Below are 20,299 nucleotides of genomic sequence, written 5' to 3' on the forward strand. Positions count from 1 at the left end.
AACATCAGCCAGCCAGTAAGTGGCAGAGCCAGGATTCAAACCCTTGGCAGTGTGGCTGAGACTTCGCCCTCGAAACCAACATCTCCCATGCAAAGGTCCATACATGGACCCAAAATGACACAGGTTGGTTGGTGGAAAAATCCTTTGGCTGAATTGATTTGGTGGTGGCAGGAGATTGAGAAGAGATGACTAGGGACAACATACTTTCCTGGGATCTAAATGGTAAGAGTGTTTGGCCTCACCTGGGAGATCGTGAAAGCCCTTTTGCCATCTCCCTCACCTGTCTACCCTTAGACCAGGGCTGGGCACCCAGTAAGAGCGGAGCGCACAGCAGGCGGTCATTAAGGAGCTGTCACAGCTTGGGGTCTCCAGGCAGCTGTCCCCGAGTTGAAATTGGACATGTAACAGACTTATTGGGGTGAAAGAACAGGGAAAGAATTAAGACTGGGCAGGGGGAGCTGAAAGATAGCTGTGCAGGCTTGGAGAAAACCCCTGCCCACCCAGAGGCGCTAAGGAGAAAACCTGCCTGAAGGCAGAGCCCCACCTGGGGCAGGAATGGCCAGGCTCGGTCACTGGCTGGGGCGCCCCAGAAGAGCACAGGGCAGACGCCCAGGGGCCAAGGTTGTCAGCAGCAGATGCTTTCTTGCCCGGATTGCAGCAGCTTCTTACACAGGGCTGATGGCTGCACTGAATTGTTATCCCCAGCAGATTATGTGCTCCAGAAGAGCCTTTCCGTTGTTTTGAAATTCTTTTCCCAGTCCCAATAAAGGGTCTGCCCCCAGTGGTGCTTGTGGGCAAGAAGTTGAATTGCAGTGACCTAGGGCAAGTTGTGGGTTCCGTGTGCAGGTGTCCTCATCTGCCTGGGGCCCTGTGAGTCATCCTGCAAGTCCTGACGCAGGTGTGGGCTCCTTGGGGAAAGCCCCTTTGCTCACTCTGTAACCCCCACATCTGCCCAAGCGGAACCCCTCTCAGTCGCTCTGTCCAATACCACATGTCCCTTTATCACCATATTGCAATCCCTTGTTTATATCTTTATGTCCCAACCAGGCAGAGGCCTGACCACTGTCCTGCTCACCTCAGGCTCCAGGGCCTGGCTCGGATCTGGCATGCTTTCCGGGGGTGTGCCTTAAAGGCGTCTGTTCTTGGAGAGATTCTGGAAATTTGTCATCTTCCGCCTCCCCGCTGGGGCAACTCCCCTATCCTGTTGTTCTGTAGAGGGGTGAAAACTTTAGCAAATTGCTGACCGCCAAAGACAAACACGTATCCCTGACTGCTTCCGTTGCCATGGAAACCATGCAAATGAGAGCCAGAGGGGAGATGGAATTTTTTTGCATCATTTTTTCCAGTCTTTGGGGAGAAACCAAGGTGCACTAGTGGCCTGGGAAAAGGTGTGCCGAGCTGGAGGAAGCTGAGGTGACTATCACTCAACCTGAAGCAGTTGCCAGGTTTAGTAAATGAAAACACACAGTGCCCAGTTGAATTTGAAGTTCAGATAAGTAACGGATCATTTTTCAGTATAATGTTGTTTATCTGAACTTCAAACTTAACTGAGCATTCTGTATGTTATCTATTCTCAGCACCTAAATGCATGAAGATGTTCATCACAGCATTGTTTACCATTGCAAAAACTCAGAAATAATCTAAATATCTATCAAAAGGGGGATGGTTCGAATACATCATGGTACGTTCACATCCATGCCCCCGAATACTAGCAGGCTACGAAAAACGAATAAGGGAGGTCTACTTTTACAGGATGAACTGTGTGAAAGAAAGCAGCAGGTTGTCGGCGATACCTAGCCCGTGACTTTGTGCTTGTGTCCTTGACTGTCCTCTGGGGAGGAGTAACTATCATGCTTGTGTCCTTGGCTGCCCTCTGGGGAGGGGTGACTTTGGACTCCAGCTCTTCCTGTTTTCTGCCTCTTGAGAGGGATCACTGCCTAGGGGTGGGGTTGTCCTCCCATGGCCTGTTGGTGCTGACAAGGCAGTTAGTGCCCCTCATCCCCAGTTTCTTACAGACCCAGGAGGAGGGCTGATTCAAAAGGCACCCCAAAAGAAATCGAAATGCAAGGCACGGCTTGTGAGAAATGGTTTGCAGTGTGGTGGTGGAAAGCGAAACTCGCCAGAAGTCCTCGAAAATGTTTTGGGGTGCCTGCAAGATCCCAAAGAGCATGCCCAAGCAAAGAACACGTTCCCTTACCACTGCCCACAAAGGCAGAGGAATTTGCCTTGCTCCTGAGACAAAAGAAGGGGGGGCCCGAGAGAGCCGCAAAGCCGAAGTGTTGGTGGGGGGCCCTGTGAGAACTTCACAAAGTGGGGGGCAGAGATTTGGGGCGGGCCTGAGTCGATTTGTCCTGCTGCGAGATGAGGCGGGTGCTCTTTGGAGCCTCGAGAGGGGAAGGACCCAGGGCCAGTCCAGGCTTTGCTGGACTCAGGGCTGGAAGCCCCAGAGGTCGTCCGGCTTGAAATGGCAGAAAAAGAGCAAATAGTCATACCAAGTAATAAGACTCCACAAATCAACAGGAACCTAGAAGAAAAATGGGCAAGTTACTTAAATGGGTAATTTTACAAAAGGAAAAATGGGTCAATCAACAAATAGAAACATGTGTACCTTCAGTAGTAATCAGGTATATGCAAATTACCAGATAGGTAAATATTGAAAACAAAGACTGATAATTTCCAGAATTGGAAAGGATATGGGGATACAGGTACTCTTGTACTTTCCTGGTGGCAAGCAGTCTTGGGGGAAATAGCTATCAAAGTTTAAAATGCACATACTGTTCGTTGGGCTCCGTCGTGACGCTTTAAAAGCTATTTTGGACATATACCCAAAGACATCTGTTCAAAGAGGTTTCTTGCAATTTTGCTTCCCATCCAGAAACCTGGGAAGGTCCTGGGTTCAGTTCGCAGTGCTTCCTAAAGAAAAAACAAACAGATAATGAGCAGACAGTGAGAAAATAAAACAACCCAACAAGAGCAGACAACACTCAGACAATGAGCAAAAACAATAAGCAGGCAACGTGCAAACAAAGAGCAAAGAGACAGGGAGTCATCTGGAACGGGGACCAAGGAAAGCAAAAAAGAAGAAATGAAATAAAACCAAATATCTATTTGTTATCACAATAAAAGTGAATGGATCCACTAAGGCAGGGATTCATAGTTTGGATTAGATTTTTTTTTTTAATGTATCTAGAGACTCTTCAAAACACACACAATAAAATGGCTTAAGTTGAAAATAATGGGATGGACAAAATATATTATGCAGGTGGCAGGGTTATTATCAGATAAAACAAAATTTAAATGGGACCAAGAAGAATATTTTACAATGAAAAAATTAACTATCCATGGAGGTATAATGAAGATCCCAAAGCTTTTAAAACTGAACAGCACAGAAAAAATCATAAAGCAAAACCACTATAAATAGAAGAGTATTTGATAAAACTAAAGTCCCAGTTGGAAATTTTTAACCACTTGCTTGGTCAGAGGAGAGGCCCAGAGGGGGAGTCAGGGAGACACACGGGGCTGCAGGGGGTGGGCTGAGCGCCAGGTCTATAGAGGTGACATAGCCAGAGGCCAGGGCGCCGTCCTCAGGGCCCCCGGGGGGCAGTGCAGCTGGGCTGTCCTGGGGGCCCCATGCACCTGTCATCAGCCCCGAGGGGAGTGGGCTAGGGCCATCCCCTGCCCTCAGGGAGGGGCTCCCCTCAGCCCCAGCAGGGGCCTCCACCCTCCTTCCAGGGCCTGGGACAGGGGGACCAGCTGCACCTGCACCCCCGCGGGGCAGACACAGGTACTCCAGGGAGCCCGGAGCACGCGGCTCGCCCCCCACTCGTGCCCGCCCGTGGGGGTGCCTGCTGGCCCCGGAGGTCAGGCAGGGAGCTGCTTGGGGCGGCCCCAGGTAGGGCCGGTTGACATCAAAGCAGGGCTCCAGGCTTTGGTGTGTCAGAAACCCAGCGTCCCCCACCCCAGCGCTGCCTTGGGGAGGCTGAGTCCAAGATTGGTTACGTCCTAGACTGAGGCAGGTCATGGAGGCTCAGTCTAGCCGGAAGCAAGAAGCCACAGACTTGGAGCAATTGCAGGTCAGGTCACCCCTGGGCTGGCTGAGCCTGGCAATGATGGCCAAGGGTCAAGGCAGGGCTGGGGCAGGTGGCCCAGGGAGGGTCCGGGCAGGGGGCTGCCTTCCGGGCTGTGAGCCCAGGGCCCGCGCTGCTATGCTGATTCAATGCCGGCCTGCGGGCGGGTGCTGGGGGGTGTTAAGGTGGCCCCAGGCGGGGTTGGCTGAGGGGAGCAGGGGGAAGAGCAGGGCAGATGGATGGAATGAAGATCCTGAACCAGAATCAGGGCTGGGAGGGGGGTGACGCGAAGGCTGCGGTGCCTGCGCCTCGGCCCTACTTCCCCTCCGTGCCCACAGGAGCCTGGAGCCGTCCAGGGATGGCCTCAGGGACGCAAGGTGTGCCCCGGACTCTGCCTCTGAGGCAGGTGCTCAGGGGCCCGGGACCTCTTCAAGCTCTACTTGGAAACACCCCTCCTGGCCTCGGTTTCCCCACCGCCAGCCTGGGGACAGGGGCTGGCTCAGCGGCTTCTGCCGTGCACCCTGCGGCGCCTGGGCTGGGGGCTGGAGCCTGAGCCCTGCCTGGGCTCCCCTGCCCTGGGCTGCTCCTGTGGTTGCCAGGTAGAGACCTGAGAGAGGCCGTGGTTGGCTGAACAGTGGCCTTGGAGGACGTCCCCGCGCTCACCCTGGAACCTGTGAAGAGGTCACCTTACTTGGCAAGAGAGCCTTTGCCGATGCGAGTAAGTCAAGACGTCTCCTTGATTATGCAGGTGGACCTCAATGCAATCACAGGGCTCCTTCCGAAAGGAGGCCGAGGGGGAACGGAGGACATGCAGAGGAGAAGGGGAGTTAGGGAAGCAGCGAGAGCTTGGGAGACGCTTTGCTGCAGGCTCTGAAGATGGAGGAGGGAACCAGGAGGAAGGCACGCCAGGGCTGCAGCTCTAGAAGCTGGGAGAGCGGAGGAGGGGATGCTCCCCGCGGGTCTGTGGAGGGAGCACGGCCCTGTTATACCTTGACCTTGACCCACAGAAACTGATTTTGGACTTTTGGCCTGTGGAACTTCATTAGACACATACGAAATGTGAAATAGCTACTGTCCCACCCAAGGGAGGTGATGGCAAGACAGTTGGGACTGAGTGGAGGAAAGAGGTTCTAAAACTGCACTTGGAGAGAACACAGAGCAAGAGGATGGGGGAAGTATTTTAGGAATTGCTCTGGTTGGGTTATCAATTGCATGACTTGTAATGTTTTTGGAGAACTTCAGATAGAGATAAAACTACTTCGATCACTTTTGGTTCCTGGACTGGGTTTCTCTGAAGTTGAGGAACCCGCCATGCAGGGCCCCGAGTTTATTCTGGTTGCACAACGAAGCCGCGCAGGCCAGAGACCACCCACCCGGGAGGCTGGGGACACACTCGCTGTTCTCTGAGCTCTTTATGGGGCTCTCTTCCTTCTTGGGGTGAACAGAGACCGTGTACTGACCGTGGGCCCAGGGATTGGTGCCGGGTGTAGGGGCCCTGGGCTTCTCCACCAGCACCGGGGCGCACTCTTCCTCCCTGGAGACCAGGCGGGGGTGAGGCGGGAGGGGGAAGGGCCCGGGGCTGGGCGGGGGCTCCTGCCGGGGCCTCCAGGGGAGGAGGAGGCCCGGGGCGGGCAGGGCCAGGGCTGGGCAGGGGCGAGGGGGAAGGAGCCGCTCACCCGGCGTCGGGGCTGGCCTTGTAGGAGAGGGTGAAGGAGAGCGAGCTGGTCACCTCGGCCCTCACCTCCCAGGAGCAGCTGAGCAGGTCGGCCCCGTTGAAGAGGCACTGGAGGTTGCGGGGCTGGGCCTCGTCCCCTGGAGGGGAGACATCGCGCGCCTTGAGCACAGCTGGGGTGAATGCTGGGGGTTACGGGTGTCGGGGGTGTGAGCCGGAAGGTGCAGGAGCCAGGCCAGGAGGGAGCCACGTGCAGCCTCTGCCCCCGCAGTGCCCACGGGGGGAGCGGGCCGGGACCCTCCGTCAGGGAGTGGGGGAGCCCGAGCCCCGCCGTGTGCCCTTGAGCCCCGTCCAGCAGCCGTGCCGCCCACCCTGCCCGCAGAGGCCCCCCGGCCGCGGGCTGCTTACCTGGCGGGGAGTTCCAGCGAACCTCGGGGCTCCACTCGCTGGGCCGCCCGGAGAAGCCCGAGCCCGGGGCCAGCCGGGCGCGCACTCGGGCCACGTAGCTGCTGCTGGGCACCAGGAGCTCCGGCCCCAGCATGGCCTGGGGGGAGCTGGAGAGGAGGGTGGGGGCCTCCTGGGGAGAGAGGGGGTGCTGGAGGAGGCCCGTGGTCCAGGACCCGGGCGCAGGGCGGGCCTGCCTCGGTTGCCTACCTCCAAGGAGTCCTGCAGCCGCCTGTAGACCACCTCAAACTCCAGGTCGTTCTGGGACAGCCAGCTTCCCCGGGGACCCCCGAGGGCCACGCTCCAGCTCAGCTCGAGAGCGTCCCCGGAGCCGTTGATGTGCAGGTCTTGGGGTGCGGGGGGCTGGACTGGGAAGGAAGGCGGGGCTGTGTGAGGAGTGGGCGCCCCAGCAGGGCAGCCTCCTGGGGCTTTCGGGTGCACAGACCCCGGGGCCAGGCCCAGCGCTGCCCCCACCAGCGCAGTGACCTTGGGCAAGACCCGCCCTTCTGCCGGCCTCAGGGGTTGTCTGGAAAGCTGGGTGGGACGCACGGAAAGGAATGAAGGCGGCGCAGGCTGCTTGACGTGTGTAGCACGAACCCGCTGAGCAGCGCCGACCACCGTGACGGAGCCTTCGATGCCCAGCTCCAGTGCCCACCCTCTAGCCCCTGCGGCCTCCTCCCAGCAGAGGGTGCCATGACGCAGGCCCCTCCTGCGTCTGCTGGCCGCCTGCCCAGGGTCCTGAGCCTCTGCCAGGGCTCGTGAGAGACGGCTCCTCCAAGAACCTTCTGGATGCTCCTCCACGGGGCAGAGCCCCCGCTCCCTTGCCTGTCCCTTCCAGCCCGTACCGCATCCTGATGTGTGCGTGTGTCTGGGTCTGTCTCCCCGAGTTCATGAGGAGCTGGGGCGGCAGAGGTGGAGCCCCCTCCCTGTACTCAGTGCCTGAGATGTCGCCCCTCAGGAATGTGGGGTCAAGTATCGATGAGTGAATGAGCGAACACGGGCAGGCCCCCTTCAGAGACAGCGTGCTGACCCCCGTCCCCACCCAGAGCCGCAGCAGGCGTCGTCAATCCAGCCTTGCACTCCCAGCGCCTGAGCCCAGCATGAAGGGAGAATGCTCAGCACAGAGCTCCAGGACGCAGCCGCCAACAGAGCACCCGGAACCCCAGCCTGACCTAGACCCCGCCGGCGACATTTAGCCTGCCCACTCCTTCCTCAGAGGCAGAAACTGGTAGAGGAAGTGAAATGCCCAAGGTCTTCTGAGTGGGAACCTCAGAGCAGAGCAGATGCGCATCTGTCCCCTGCCACTGCTCAGCCTCCCTGATTCATTGCCCAACGCCTGTGGCCGGAACTGACCTCCCGACTCCACAGATGCCCCCGGAGGCCGAGCAGCACGCACCTTCGTGCCTGAGCCGTTCCGCCTCCTCCACCAGGAAGCCTTCCCCAAGAGCAGGCCTGGAGCTCCACAGGGACAGGGACACAGCTTGGTCCCTGCACTCTGGCACAGGTAGGTGCTCAGTAGGGAACAAAATAAGGAATGAATCACCGCTACTTAGGAACCATCATTTGCATCCCTGCCCCCGGGCCAAACCCCAAACGCCTTAGGCCTCTTTCTGGGCTCACCTACTTCAGCCTTCCCCTCATCTCCCGTCCCTGAACCTCATCCCCATCTCCCCACCCCAGCTTCCCTCCACTCCGACTTCCTCAACATGGGATCACGTGGTGTCATTCAATGTCCCCTTGTCCTCTGCAGCAGCAACTGCCCCACCAAGGCCCACGGGACAAATCTGGCCACCAGCCTGGTGTGGTCCGGCCCATGTGTCAGTGGTGGATGCTCACATTTTCAGACAGTAATACATAGTCAAATACAGAATATTTCTCAAATCTGGAAAATAAGTGAAATTTAAAGTTTGTATCCACGACAACTGTCTGTGGAACGCAGCACACTTGCTTATGTGTTGTTTTCAGCTATGCTCAGGAATTACGGCAGAGGCAATCGGGCTTGCAAAGCTAAAATGCTTACCATCTGGCCCTTTACACAAGACATTTGCCAACCCCTGCTCCAGACGTTGGACTCTATCTCCTTTGCTGGGCAGAGAAGCCTCTCCAGGGCCGGGCACCTGCCCGCACCCCCTCTCCTCTCCGGCCACTGCCCACAGCACACAGCCACTAGCTGCTTTCCCAACATGCCTTGCCCCCTCGAGCCTCCTGGCCTTGGCACATGCTGCTTGCTCTGCCAAGAATGCTTTCACCACTCTCCCCTCCCAACTGCCCTTCAGGTCGCGGCCGAGCTCTTTCCTCCGGGAAGCCTGTGCGACTCTCCCGGGGTCCTCGCCCTCTGCCCTCTGGTCGTGGCACACGCCCGCCTTCCGTAGTTTCCACCGCACCACGTCTAGTGGTCCCCGGCCTTCCCAGCAGCCTCTGCCCGGGGGCTCCGCTCAGGACAGGACCTTCTCATTCTTCCAACACACGCTCTGGGACCCTGTTTGGAATGAACCCCGGGCCTGTGCCATCCCTCTCCCAGGCAAGAGCTTTGTGAAGCTGTGGGAAAAGAGGCAGGAAGCAAGGCCAGGGCCCCCCACAGGCACACTTGCAAGGGGGAGCATTGGGATCCAGATGGACTTGTGATGAGCCTCAGCTCTGCCACTGGCAGCTGAGTGGCCTCGGGCAAACCGCTTCTGTCTCAGTTTCATCATCAGTCAAATGGCAATAATAATACCACATACCTTGTTGTTGTTTTGAGAATTAAATAAGAGCTCCCAGTATGTCCTAGAAGCCAGCCACTTGCATGGATTATAAACTTTTACAAAATGTCTCCCCTTCTAGTATTTAGCTTCATTCTAGGCAATAATTTCCTTGAACCTGTGACTTTGAATTGCTTGCATTTATTTCTAACATACAGTAAAGCAAAGCCTAACAATTGATACACGAATGATCCACAGCCCCCCAAGTCATTCATCATTCCAGGTACCACGTGGCCTCGCAGAGACAAACGGGCCGCTCGGCGAGTGCAGTGAGAGGAGAAGCTCCGTGTCTCGAGTGTGGGAAGCACTCGGTAAGTCGGACCAGGCAGTTTATTGCTGCTCACCTTTGGGCTGTGGAAAAGCACCTAAGGCTCCCTGGGCCTCAAGTGTCTCATCTATAAAATGGTTGCTGTGGAAATTGGATGAGAGCACGCTGATGAGTGCATTTTGCAAGCTGGGCATTTTCTGCGTGAAGCATGAGCGTTGTCCTTCCCAAGGGCAGCCCTCTTTCCCAGAAGCCAGTGCCTTGGCAGGCGGTGGGGGCGGCCAGTAGTGGGGTGGGGTTCACCAGTGGCCAGGGTCCCACACGTCGTCCCTGCTGCAAAGACTCCTCCCCCAAGAGACCTAAACCCCCCTCTCCCCAGCCCACCCCCTGCAGCCTGGCCCCCTGCTGCCCACTGTCCAGACAGGGCCCCCCAGCAGGGTCCCCTCCTCACCGTGCTGGGCCAGCGTGAAGGTGCGCTGGCTGACCAGGGGCCTGTCGGGCTGGAACGAGTAGTAGTCTCTGTCGGCGATGACGAAGCCCTTGTAGGGAATGGAGCAGTTCCTGGGCACGCAGTGGGACACCGGGCAGTCTGACCAGGGCAAGCTGTCGCCGAGTTTGCATGGCACCGGCTGGGGGTCCTCACTGCTAGGAGAGGACGTGGTTAGCCCAGAGTGTTAGACTCGTCCCTCCGGCAACAGCCCTCTGCGTGGACCCTGCGTGCCAGGCCTCGTCCAGGCCAGGGCCGGCACTGAGCAAGACCTACGGGTGTTCCTGCCCCTGGGGCTGACGTCCTGGTGACGAGACGCACGTTAGACAGAATGAAACGTGTGGTGTGGCACCTGGAGGACACTGTGTGGACAGATGAAGCCGGGGAGGTGGACGTGTGGGCTTGAAGGGTGAAGGTGCAACTTGAAATGGGGGTTCAGGGAAGGACTCATGAGCTGGGGCCATTAGGGCTGGCCCAAGCCTGAGCCCTGGGCATCCCACGTGCAGAGCCGGGGACCCAAGGGTGAAGGAGGAAGGGGGACTGGAGGTCGGCGAGGCCCGAGCTCGAGGGGAGGACGCCCTTCCCAGGGAAGTGGGGGCCCACGATGCCAGGTGCCGCTGACACGCACACAGAGAGGGCTGGCATTGACCTGACCACGCGGAGGCCAGGGGGAGCTTGATAAGGGATTTGGGTGAAGTGTTGGGAGGGAAACCCTCGGAGCAAGTTCACGGGGGGGCAGATGGAGGTAAACAGAACTGGGCTGTCGAGGAAAGCCGGGAAATGGCTGTGGCTGCAGGCACGGGGCTCAGGCGCGGGTGCTGGAGGCTTGTTGGCATTTGTAGGGTGGAGACAACACGTTTGCTGGGCGATTGGAATGAGCCAGGAGAGGGCACCGGGGATGACACAGGAGAGGGTGGGCCCAGCGGCGGCCACGGTGATGTCCATGACGGCCTCTGGGGCTCTGGCCTCCGGCCGGGGCTGGACAGGCAATTCCCTGCCAGGGAGGGAGGCGGAGGCCAAGGCCAGAGGCAGGGGGGCAGCAGGTGTGGGTGCAGCCCGGGACTGGGGGTGTCTCCTGGGACTTCCGGGGGGCCAGGGCAGTGGGATACAGGTCAGCGCTGGGGGCCCGTCTGAAGGAGGGGGTGGAGGCAGAGGCCTCCAGTGGAGCCCTGGCTGCCGCTGTGGGGGGCGGACACGGGCGCCTGCTCCCCAGGGGGCCTCCAAGGGGGCTCTGGCCCCCTGGGACTCTGTCATGGCTGATTCCGACTCTCACCATCACCCCAAAAGGAAGGGAGTTCTGTCCCCAAATGGCACGTGAGCAAGTGACCACGGGTGGAGAATGGGAGAATCCCCCAACCCCAGGGGGTGGGATTGGGGAGCAGGCGCAGGCGCCCCCCCCGCCCCTCAGGCTGAGGGCACCTGGCCCTGCTCTGCCGCCCACCCGCCCGCCTGTGGCAGGGTGAGGTCAGGGTGTTCTCTGTCACCTGGGCATGTACCCCTGCCCTGCACACCCCACGGCAAGGGTGATCGAAGATAAGGCACATGGGTCGTTTTGTCAAGTAGTGATGAGATAAGAGCAGGTTGTCATCCTCATCGTCAACAACAGTGACAATCCTACGGAAGCTCTTCCCAGAAACCCCCGCGTCAGCACCAGCCCTGGGTGGGTGGGCTCCCTCTCCCCTGTCCCGCTCCAGGCCCCTCTCTAGGCTGACCCGGGGCCCTCTCTCTCCCCATGCCCCACGCCAGGTGCAGCCCCACCCAGGGGCTTCCCCTCCCGCCCCTCCCATCCCCCCACCTCTGCGTCACTCCCTTGTTCCGCCTGCGGTGGAGGGTCACGTGGACGAGGCCCTGCGCGGCCGAGGTGTCGCCCACCTGCAGGTGATGGCGCCGTGTTGTCGAGGCGGCGCAGGGCCTGCAGTGGGGCCACACTCTTATCTGCAGCCGGACCCCCGGCACCACGATGCTGGCGTCTGGCCTGCGTTTCTGGAGACTGAGTGTTCTAGCAGGTCTGCCACGCAGGCGATGCTGTGGTTGTGTGCCTAGCACCTCGGGTGAGTTTTGGCTGCTCACTTTGGGGACCCACCTCTCCTGGGTCTAGAGGCTGCCCACTCCTCGGGAGCCCTGGGCCGGCCCCCAGCCGGCAGCGCCCCCCTCTGCTGTGCCTCTCCCCAGCCCCTCGTCACGCTACCTCTCCCTCTTCCTGCGGGAGGCTAGGGCAGCTCTCACGTCCTTCCTCCCCTTCCCTGATATGTCACAGGAGAGCAGAGGAGGGCATCTTCCCTTCTCTCCTTCCTCAAAAATTTAGAACCCTTCAAACACACAAGCACACCTGTGTACCTACACCTGCACACATGTGGCAGGACGGCCACGAGGAGATTGCTCAGGTCCTCTCCTTGCTCAGAAGTCGTGGGGGAGCTGGAGCCCGGCTCCGACCCAGGGACTCGGGGGCCTTCACCTAACGGTGGGCGCAGTGGCCTTTGCTTATCAGCTGATCGGGCTTGTCCCTCAGTTTTTCAGAATTAATAATTTGTTTAGCAGGGCATAGCCAGATGGTAAACCTCTAAAGAAAAGCACAGGGGAGAAATCAACGCGGAATTCGCTGTGAAAGTCAGCGTGAAGGAGGGAGGACGGAGGAAGTGGTGGGGGTGGAGCTCCTGGGAGGAAGGGATGCTCCTAACATGCAGAAAACGCTTGTGTTCTAGACGCCACCTGTACTCACTGTCGACTCCCCCCACCTGTCCCAAGGTTAGGCAAAACCAAAACCTAGGTTGAGTCTGACTGTTGGTGCGCCGTGCACCTGCACAGGGGAGGGACCCACACCCACGGGTCGCTTTACAGTCCTGACCGGCTCCTGGCCTTACCGTACTTTGCACCCCCGCCCGTGGGCTCTCCGCTTCCTGGGGGCTCAGGTCGCACCTCACTCTCCCCACAGCCACCGAGTCCACGGCAGCCCCTCTCACGCTCAGCATCCACCTGCTTTTTGCCTCACTGGGAAAGCGGAGGAGAAAAGTTTCCGCAGACCCCCACCGCCAGCGGCTGCGCCCACACGCCCGTTGCTCTTGCCGAGCTCCTGTCCGCAGCCAACCCCGCCCTGATGCGCTGGAGCACAGGGCTGCAAAACCCCTCCCCGCCATCGCTTCCCCTAGAGCCGCAGTTTGGGCCTCGCTACTGGGTTACTCCAATCAGCTCGCAACATATAGTTTCTTACATCTTTTTAAAAATGACACCTTTCGTTGGCCCGTTTTCCCACCATCTTACATCTTGTTTCTCTTCTCTTTGCAGTGAAACTTCTTAAAGAGTTGTCTGTATTCACCATTGCACATCTCTCTGTCCATTTTATCTTTATCCTATTCTAATCAACATTTGCCCACACTTATTACCACCTCCATTGTCAACATGTGGGTCTAACTCACCATTATTCTCATCTAGAATTGTGGGAAAGCCTCCTGTTTTTAGTTTCCCCGGCTGCTTAAAGCAAGTACCACAAAATGATTCCATTTGAGCAATGGGAACTTATTAGTTTACAGTTTTGAGGTTGAGAAAATGTCCAATCTGGGCATCATCAAGGCAATGCTTTTTTCTTGAAGACGGGCTGCCGGCAATCCTTGGCCTTTCTGCCACATGACAAGGCACATGGCAGCATCTGCTGGTCTCTCCCTTCTCTGCCAGGTTTTGTTGATTTCACCTTCTTGCTTCCATGACTTTCTCTCTCCTTGCCTGAAATTCATTCTCTTATAAAGGACTCTAGTAATAGGATTAAAATTCATCCTGAATGAGATGGGCCACACCGTAACTGAAGCAGTCTCTTCAAAAGGTCACGAATGGGTTAGATTTAAGAGCATGTTTTTCTAGGGTACATACAGCTTCAAACCACCACACCTTCTAAAAGAGTTTCCTGTTTCCATCCTTGTCCCCCAACATCATCTATTTGCAAGACAGAAGCAGAAGCAGATTCCAGAAGCAGTCATCTGATAAAAACTAACCCATGGTTCTCCCATTACTGTTAGAGTAAAAGCAAAGTCCTTCCAATTCCCTACAAAATCTGGCCCCCTACGGCCTCACCGACCTCTGTCCTTCTTCTCCACTCCCAGCTCACTGTCATCTGGACCCCCGGCCTCCTGGATGTTCCTCTTGCCTCACAGCCTCTGCACTGATATTCCCTCTCCTCCAAACACTCTTCCCCCAGATATCCACATGCTTAATTGCCTCACTCTCTCCAGTCTCTGGTCAATGAGCACTTTCTCAATGAGGCATGCCTTGACCCACCTCCTCCCCCCAAAACTTCTGATGCTCCTTATCCTGCATGGCACATGTCATTTTCTAACATACTGTATCATGTATGTATTTTTGTATTAGTGTTTCTCTCTCCTCACTAGCTCCATTTCTTTCCATCATCTTTCTATCCCCACCTGCTCTGTAAGGGCAAAAATTTTTTTATCTGTCCTTTTCACTAATGTACTTAAGCATCTAGAACGATACTCAACATATGGTTATGGGATAAATAAATTTCTGACTATGGGTGATGGCTAGCCTGATTTCATTTCATTACTTTTCTTAAAATTTTACCTGTAAGTTTTAAGAAAAACCATGTTCTTTTTTTTGTTCTCCTCTATGTATAAGATATGATGTATAACTTTCAAACAACTGAAGGAAATGCTAACCAACAGATAATAAGAGTAGTAACTGCCATGGCCGTATATAAGCAGCATACATAAGGGGGCAAAGTAGCTAAAAATAAATTAATGAAGTTTTGCCTATTGAAAAAAAATTAGAATGTAAAAAAAAAAGACGATGACAAATGACAAGGGCAGAAAATTCGAATCTGTTACACATCAGGAAGAATACCACTTGCTCCTAACCTGCTTTTCCGCCAGTGCTGGTTGGCACAGTCTCCCAGGCTCGCTCCCCAGTGTGGCCATGTGGAGATTCGTGCACACCCAGCCTCTGCACAAGCTCACACACCCGGAAGCACACACAGTGCCTGAGGCAGGCACCCACTGCCCAGTGCAGGCACACCCCCCGACTCACGTCAAAACCAACACGAACGGGCCCAATGGTGCAAAGTAGAGAGGCAGAGCAAAATACAAGCAGGGGAATGGGGGACCTTCCAGCCTGGCCATGGCAGTGGAACTGGGCTGGACTTAACCTTCCACTCCCAAAACTAAGCATGTGTAGAGAGAAATTCTACAAGAATCCCACAAGAGTGAATAACGCCTAGAGAGATACCTTCACTCACTGAGAGAGAGAAAAAGACTGAGTTCCAACAAGGCAGAATGGAGAGTCCTCACTCAGTACCCAGCATATTCAGTAGAGAACTGAGAAGAAAAATGCCTACTAGGTAGAGCTTAGTTAGCCCAGAGTAAGGACGTCTCTAAATCTGCTCTAATCAAGCTTAAAACCAAATCTTGAAAGGATCAAACTGATGTGCAAGTAAAAATAATCTGTCAGAACACTTTTTGAAGGAAGACAGCACAATTCAAATTTCAACAAAGTAAAATGAACATCTAGCGTCCAATAAAATGTTTCCTAGCTATGGAAGATTATAGAACTGGCCCTCTGTCTAAGCACCCCATTCTAATCACCCGGGAACACATGCTCACCACTTCCCCTGCTTCATTCAAAACCTGCCAATTCAAAAGAATCACATCTTGCAATGGAGAGGGAGCAGTAGGAAGGTTGGGTTGGGTTCACCACTGTCTAGAGAAGGGTAGGTTCTCACGAAACCAGGAACTCAGAGCCAGAGGCTGGGCATCCCCCGGGAACTGGGCAGGTCCCTGTTCATGGCTGCGATGGGGGAATCCCAGGAGGGGGATTGGTCTCCAGCCCCCTCCCATCCCCTCTGCCGGCTCCTCCAACCTGGGCCCGGCCCCCCAGTGCTCGTGGCTATGCCACCCCCAGCCCAGCCTGCCCCGCTGAGCCGGGCACTCCACACCCAGCCCTCCCGGCTCCTCCCTCAGCACCTTCACCCGCCAGCCCACGGTCCAGGGCAGGTCCACGGCTTGAGTCAAGCTCCCGGGCAGGGTCTGTCCACCCAGGTTACTCGTTCGCAGAGACGGCCTGTCTGTCTCCTGCTCCCAGTCCTCCTCCCAGAGCGAAGCCCCTGCCTCCCCACCCCCACCCATGCAGGAGGGATGCTCAGGGCCAGAGCTGATCCCCCGGCCCCCTCCAGCCTCTGTTTTCATCCCTGGGGGCAGGCCTCGTGTTAGCCAGGGGCCACCCTGTGCCAGCCTCTGCCAGCTGGAGTCCAGCCTTTTCCCCCACCCTGGAGTCTGTTCTACAAAGCTCACGATGGAGACCTGCCTCGTTCCCTCCCCGCTCGGAGGTTCCCTTCCCGGCCCCGCACCCTCCGCTTCCACTGGAGGCCTCCTCTCGCGCCCACGGTGCTGTCGCTGCCATTGGCACGTGTGTGGGGCCGCTGTCCTGTTACTTACTGCTCACCTCTTGCTCCCAGACTTCTACGTGAGTGTTTTTCAGACTCTGAGTTTTCATTAATGAGTAAAATAAAAAAATAAAAAAAAAGCCAGCAGCAGGGAGAGCAGTACAGGGGAAGAACCAACTTTGAATTTTTTTTCATCCAGAACAAGTCAAAGAAACTACCAAAGAGTTCTGATATCCGTTTCCAGCGTCCCAGAGCTGATGGACTCCAGGGAGTCGGCACCAGGTATCAAGCTCACAGGATACGTGTGCGTTTGTCGGGAACACTGCAGCAGCTGAGCTGGACTGAGTGCAGAGCCCCTCCGCCCGGCGCGCCACCCCTCCACGGAAAACCCCGAGGCAACGCCTGGGGTCAGCAGACTGCGTGCAGCCTCAAGCCGAGTGCGGCCAGGTGGCCGGGGGTGGGCTGGCACCAGGCTCTGGCTGGAGGCAGACAGGACACACCTTGGTCCTTCGTGCCCTTCCCCAGAGTGGACAGGGGGCCCAGGCCCCTGGTGTGCCGGGGCCGCCCCAGAACGCCGCTCCGCTCTGGACCCGTCGGCTCTGGTTCCTTTGGATCCCCGTGAAATGGCAGCACTTGTGCAACACCAAGAGCCGGGAGCAAACCAAGGAGAGGCCCTTTTTACTTCCTGGGCGTGACACGGCCAGGCACTACCTCGACACCCGGTGCTTCCAGGCCTCTGCTTGAAGCCGGCTTCTTCCAGCTCCCCAGGTTTCAACCGTTCTCCTTCGGGTGGTGTCAACACTGCAGGATTTGCTCGTGGCCCGAGAGAGCCTCCGCCTCAAGGACAGGGGACTTGGTGACGAGGGCTCCCACGACAACCGGGCCCAAGTTTCTTTTCTCTCAGTGGGGATAAGGATGCAATGGCTTTTCTCTAATTTTTTTTAAAGAAGCATTTACATATATAAACAGCAAGCGAGTGGAGTTGGCAAGCACAGAAGATTTTTTTAACCTAATTTTGAGAAGACAACACTGAACAAAGAACTTTCGGCCGTGGTACGTTCCCTGCTTACTAGAGGCAAGCTCTTAGAAGGGCGTGGAAGCCTTGGCGCCGCCGCACAGTGGGGCTGGCAGTCCCCTCCCCGCTGGAGGACAGCGGGAGCTTCGGCAGCAGGAGGTATTGGCTCCTTTTAGGGAGTTTTCCCCGAGGGGACCCCAGAACGAGGACGGGGAGGTGTTACTACGGATAAAGTTATAGCCAGGACTCTGTCTGCTTCCGGATTAGAAAACCTTTTGCCTTGAGGGTATTGATGATATTACCGATTACACGTGGATTTTGTCCTTGTATCCTCAGAGTGTTTTACGTGCCGAAACGCTGCCCCTGCCTACATTAAAACTTTAAAAGAGAAAACCATGTGAAGGGAGAAAGCATAAGGAGAAAAGTCGATATTGCTGTAGAGATAGAAAAAATTAATAGACTTACAAGGGAATATTATGTGCAATTATATGCCAATAGTTTGGGAAATCTAGATGAAATACACAGCTATATAAATTACCAAACTGATTCAAAAAGAAATAGTAATGCTGAAGGGGGGGCGGGGGGAAGATGAGTCTATGTTTAATGTTGTTTTAACCCGATGCTTGTTTTAATACGATGCCACAGAAGCCCACTTGGAGGTGGGGACAGATTCCTGGGAGGGGTCTTTTGGCCTTGGACACAGACCCTTGAGAGGTGAATCCAGTTGCCTTTTTTTTTTTAATTATTTTTTTAGAAATAAACCTCCTTTTTAATGGTAAAATACTAAAATCAAACAAACCAAAAAAGCCACCAAAAACCCAGAATATCGTAGAAAATGGAAAGTCTTGTTTAAAAACTAGCATTTATAAATGTCTCAGGCCCAGGCAGTTATACAGGCAAGTTCAATCTAACTTTTAAGGAGTTGACAATTCCTACATCGCCTAAATAATACCAGGGGAGAGAGAAAGATAGAAAGAAAACTTCCTAGTTCATTTACTGCTGCTACCACATCCTTAAAATGTGGGGAGAAAGCACACAGCTCCTGTTTAGAAAGAAAACCTACATTCAGGAAGGTTAAGTTCTCTTTTGGAATGGAGGTCACCTAGTTGCTAATCAAAAAGGGCTTGCAGGCTAGATTCAAGGCCAAGGAGAACGCTTCAAGACCAGCCAACTCATTTTTTAACATATATTTTTTATTAGAGAAGTTGTGAGCTTACAAAACGATCATGCATAATGTGTAGAATTCCCATACATCACCCCACCACCAACACCTAACATTACTGTGGAACATTTGTTACAGATAATGAAAAAAATCAGACTACTACCACTATGGTCCATAGCTTATATTTTGTATATTGTTTCCATTCACCCCTTATTAACAACACCACGGGCAATCAATGAATTTTGCTTTACCTGACCTCAAACTCCTGTCTCCCAAGAAAATCATGTGCTTACAAACATTTTAGTTTACTCTTTATTGCACATATTAAGACTCTTCAAATAATTTAGCTGTTTCAAATGCTTGTGAAACTTTGCTCAGGCTAACTTATGAAATTCATGAAATTTGATGGTTCAAAAATTATTTCAGTGTATTTAAATAATTCAACAGTAAGCTTAGAAAATTTTCTTGAAAAAGCATGATATTCAAAGACTTTATTAAAAACTCAGTGGTTGATTGCAGTATTGATCCTTTTACTATACTCAAAGCTTTAATGAATTTTATTTGATATCTTTTTATCCTGAAATGTAAATAATAAATATTAATATAAAGATGTGCTTTATTGTCATTATTATTAACTCTTTCCTCCGTGTTTCCAAAACCTGATAAAGATAGCGCAGAAAGAGATCTATAAACTAACCTTTATAAACGCAGACAGAAGAAATGATAAAATATTGGCAAATCAAGTCCAGCTGTGTTTTAAAGGAATTGCTAACCAAGTAGAGTTCATTCCGGCACTGCAATGATGGCGATAACATAGGGAATCAATCAGTACGATAAATTATAAGATAAACACTATTAGTAAACTCCATGGCTCTAGAGGTTTCCCTGTAGCCCAGGGCTGGTAGGGGTGGGGTCTGCAGGGACTGTCCCACCGCTGAGACCGTCATGGCCCAGGCTGGAAGCCCCCTGTGAGCAGCCGTTACTATCCACCCACGGGAACCTTCTGGGTGTCTTAGCCTGGTGCTCATTTTAATAACACACCTCACACAGCTGCTTGGACGTGGAGGCAGGCCCATCTCCTTGGACACAGACCTATATTACACGTGTGACATATATTTAGCAGTGCCTGCTTTACAAACAGAAGCAAGAGTGTTTCTCAGGAAGAGACAGCAAGCCTCTTGCTGAGTGGCGAGCCATTAGCCATCTTCTAGATAGTGCCAGAAAAACCCACTTTCAAGTATTATTCAACATCGTTTTAACTTTTAGCTAATGCAACTGGACAGGAACAATAAGTGAAATAAATATTAAAAACAAGAGATAAAACTATATAATTTGGAGATGATATGGTTGCATATCTAGAAAAGCTATAATATTTACATAAGAATTATTCAACAAATAAGATTTCAGAAAGGAACTGGGTGTAAGCAACTATCAATGGCTTTCCTTTGTACTAATAATAACCAATTGGAATGAAATAGGTTGGGGGAGATATTAGCCACAATAGAGAAAAGGAAGGGAGGGAGGGAGGAAGGAAGGAAGCTGAGAAGGAGGGAGGCAGGGAGAGAAGGAGGGAAGGAAACCCTGATATATTTTAAAACTCTTGAGATGACTTTAACAAGAATCTGAGAAGAAAACAAAATTCAAAATTTGCTGAAGTACAATTCTCAAATAAATGGATATCCATAGTTCCTGGATGGAAAAATCCAATAACGTAAAATTGTCAAAGTTTCAGTCCTTCCAAAATTAAGAATTAAATTTAATGCAATTCCTATAAAAATCCCAAGAGGACATTTTTAAATGAATTAATAAATTGTTTCTGAGATACCCTAAAAGACTAATAGCAGGATAATTAACCCAAACTCAAAACTGCCAGCCTTATGTGTTACTTGGTAAGTGGCCAGAGTAGCACACCCAAAGATAGAACGTGTCATCTCTAGAATCCAAGAGGCTCACTGGGTATTTTATTAGTGATATGAGGTGCAAGATGCATGAACTTTTTCTTCACTTTGGAGAAGATACTCTGACATGTCTATTCAAGTTACCATGGTTGCCTAACAAACTAACCTG

The 20,299-nt window shown here is 53.8% G+C and overlaps 1 protein-coding gene across 1 annotated transcript; it reads right to left on the reverse strand.

Annotated features, from left to right (window-relative positions):
* Window positions 1–5,330: 5,330 nt before the first annotated feature.
* Window positions 5,331–9,795, reverse strand: LOC131280714 (cytokine receptor common subunit beta-like). Its single transcript, XM_058309124.1, has 4 exons — window positions 9,641–9,795; window positions 6,148–6,551; window positions 5,744–5,879; window positions 5,331–5,601 (listed from the first exon to the last, which is right to left on the reverse strand). The coding sequence occupies exons 2-4, from the start codon at window positions 6,278–6,280 to the stop codon at window positions 5,331–5,333; spliced, it is 540 nt and encodes a 179-aa protein (XP_058165107.1). The 5' UTR covers window positions 6,281–6,551; window positions 9,641–9,795.
* Between the last annotated feature and the right edge of the window lie 10,504 nt (window positions 9,796–20,299).

The sequence above is a fragment of the Dasypus novemcinctus genome, chromosome 12 (genome assembly GCF_030445035.2).
Source record: "Dasypus novemcinctus isolate mDasNov1 chromosome 12, mDasNov1.1.hap2, whole genome shotgun sequence".
Classification (NCBI taxonomy): domain Eukaryota; kingdom Metazoa; phylum Chordata; class Mammalia; order Cingulata; family Dasypodidae; genus Dasypus; species Dasypus novemcinctus.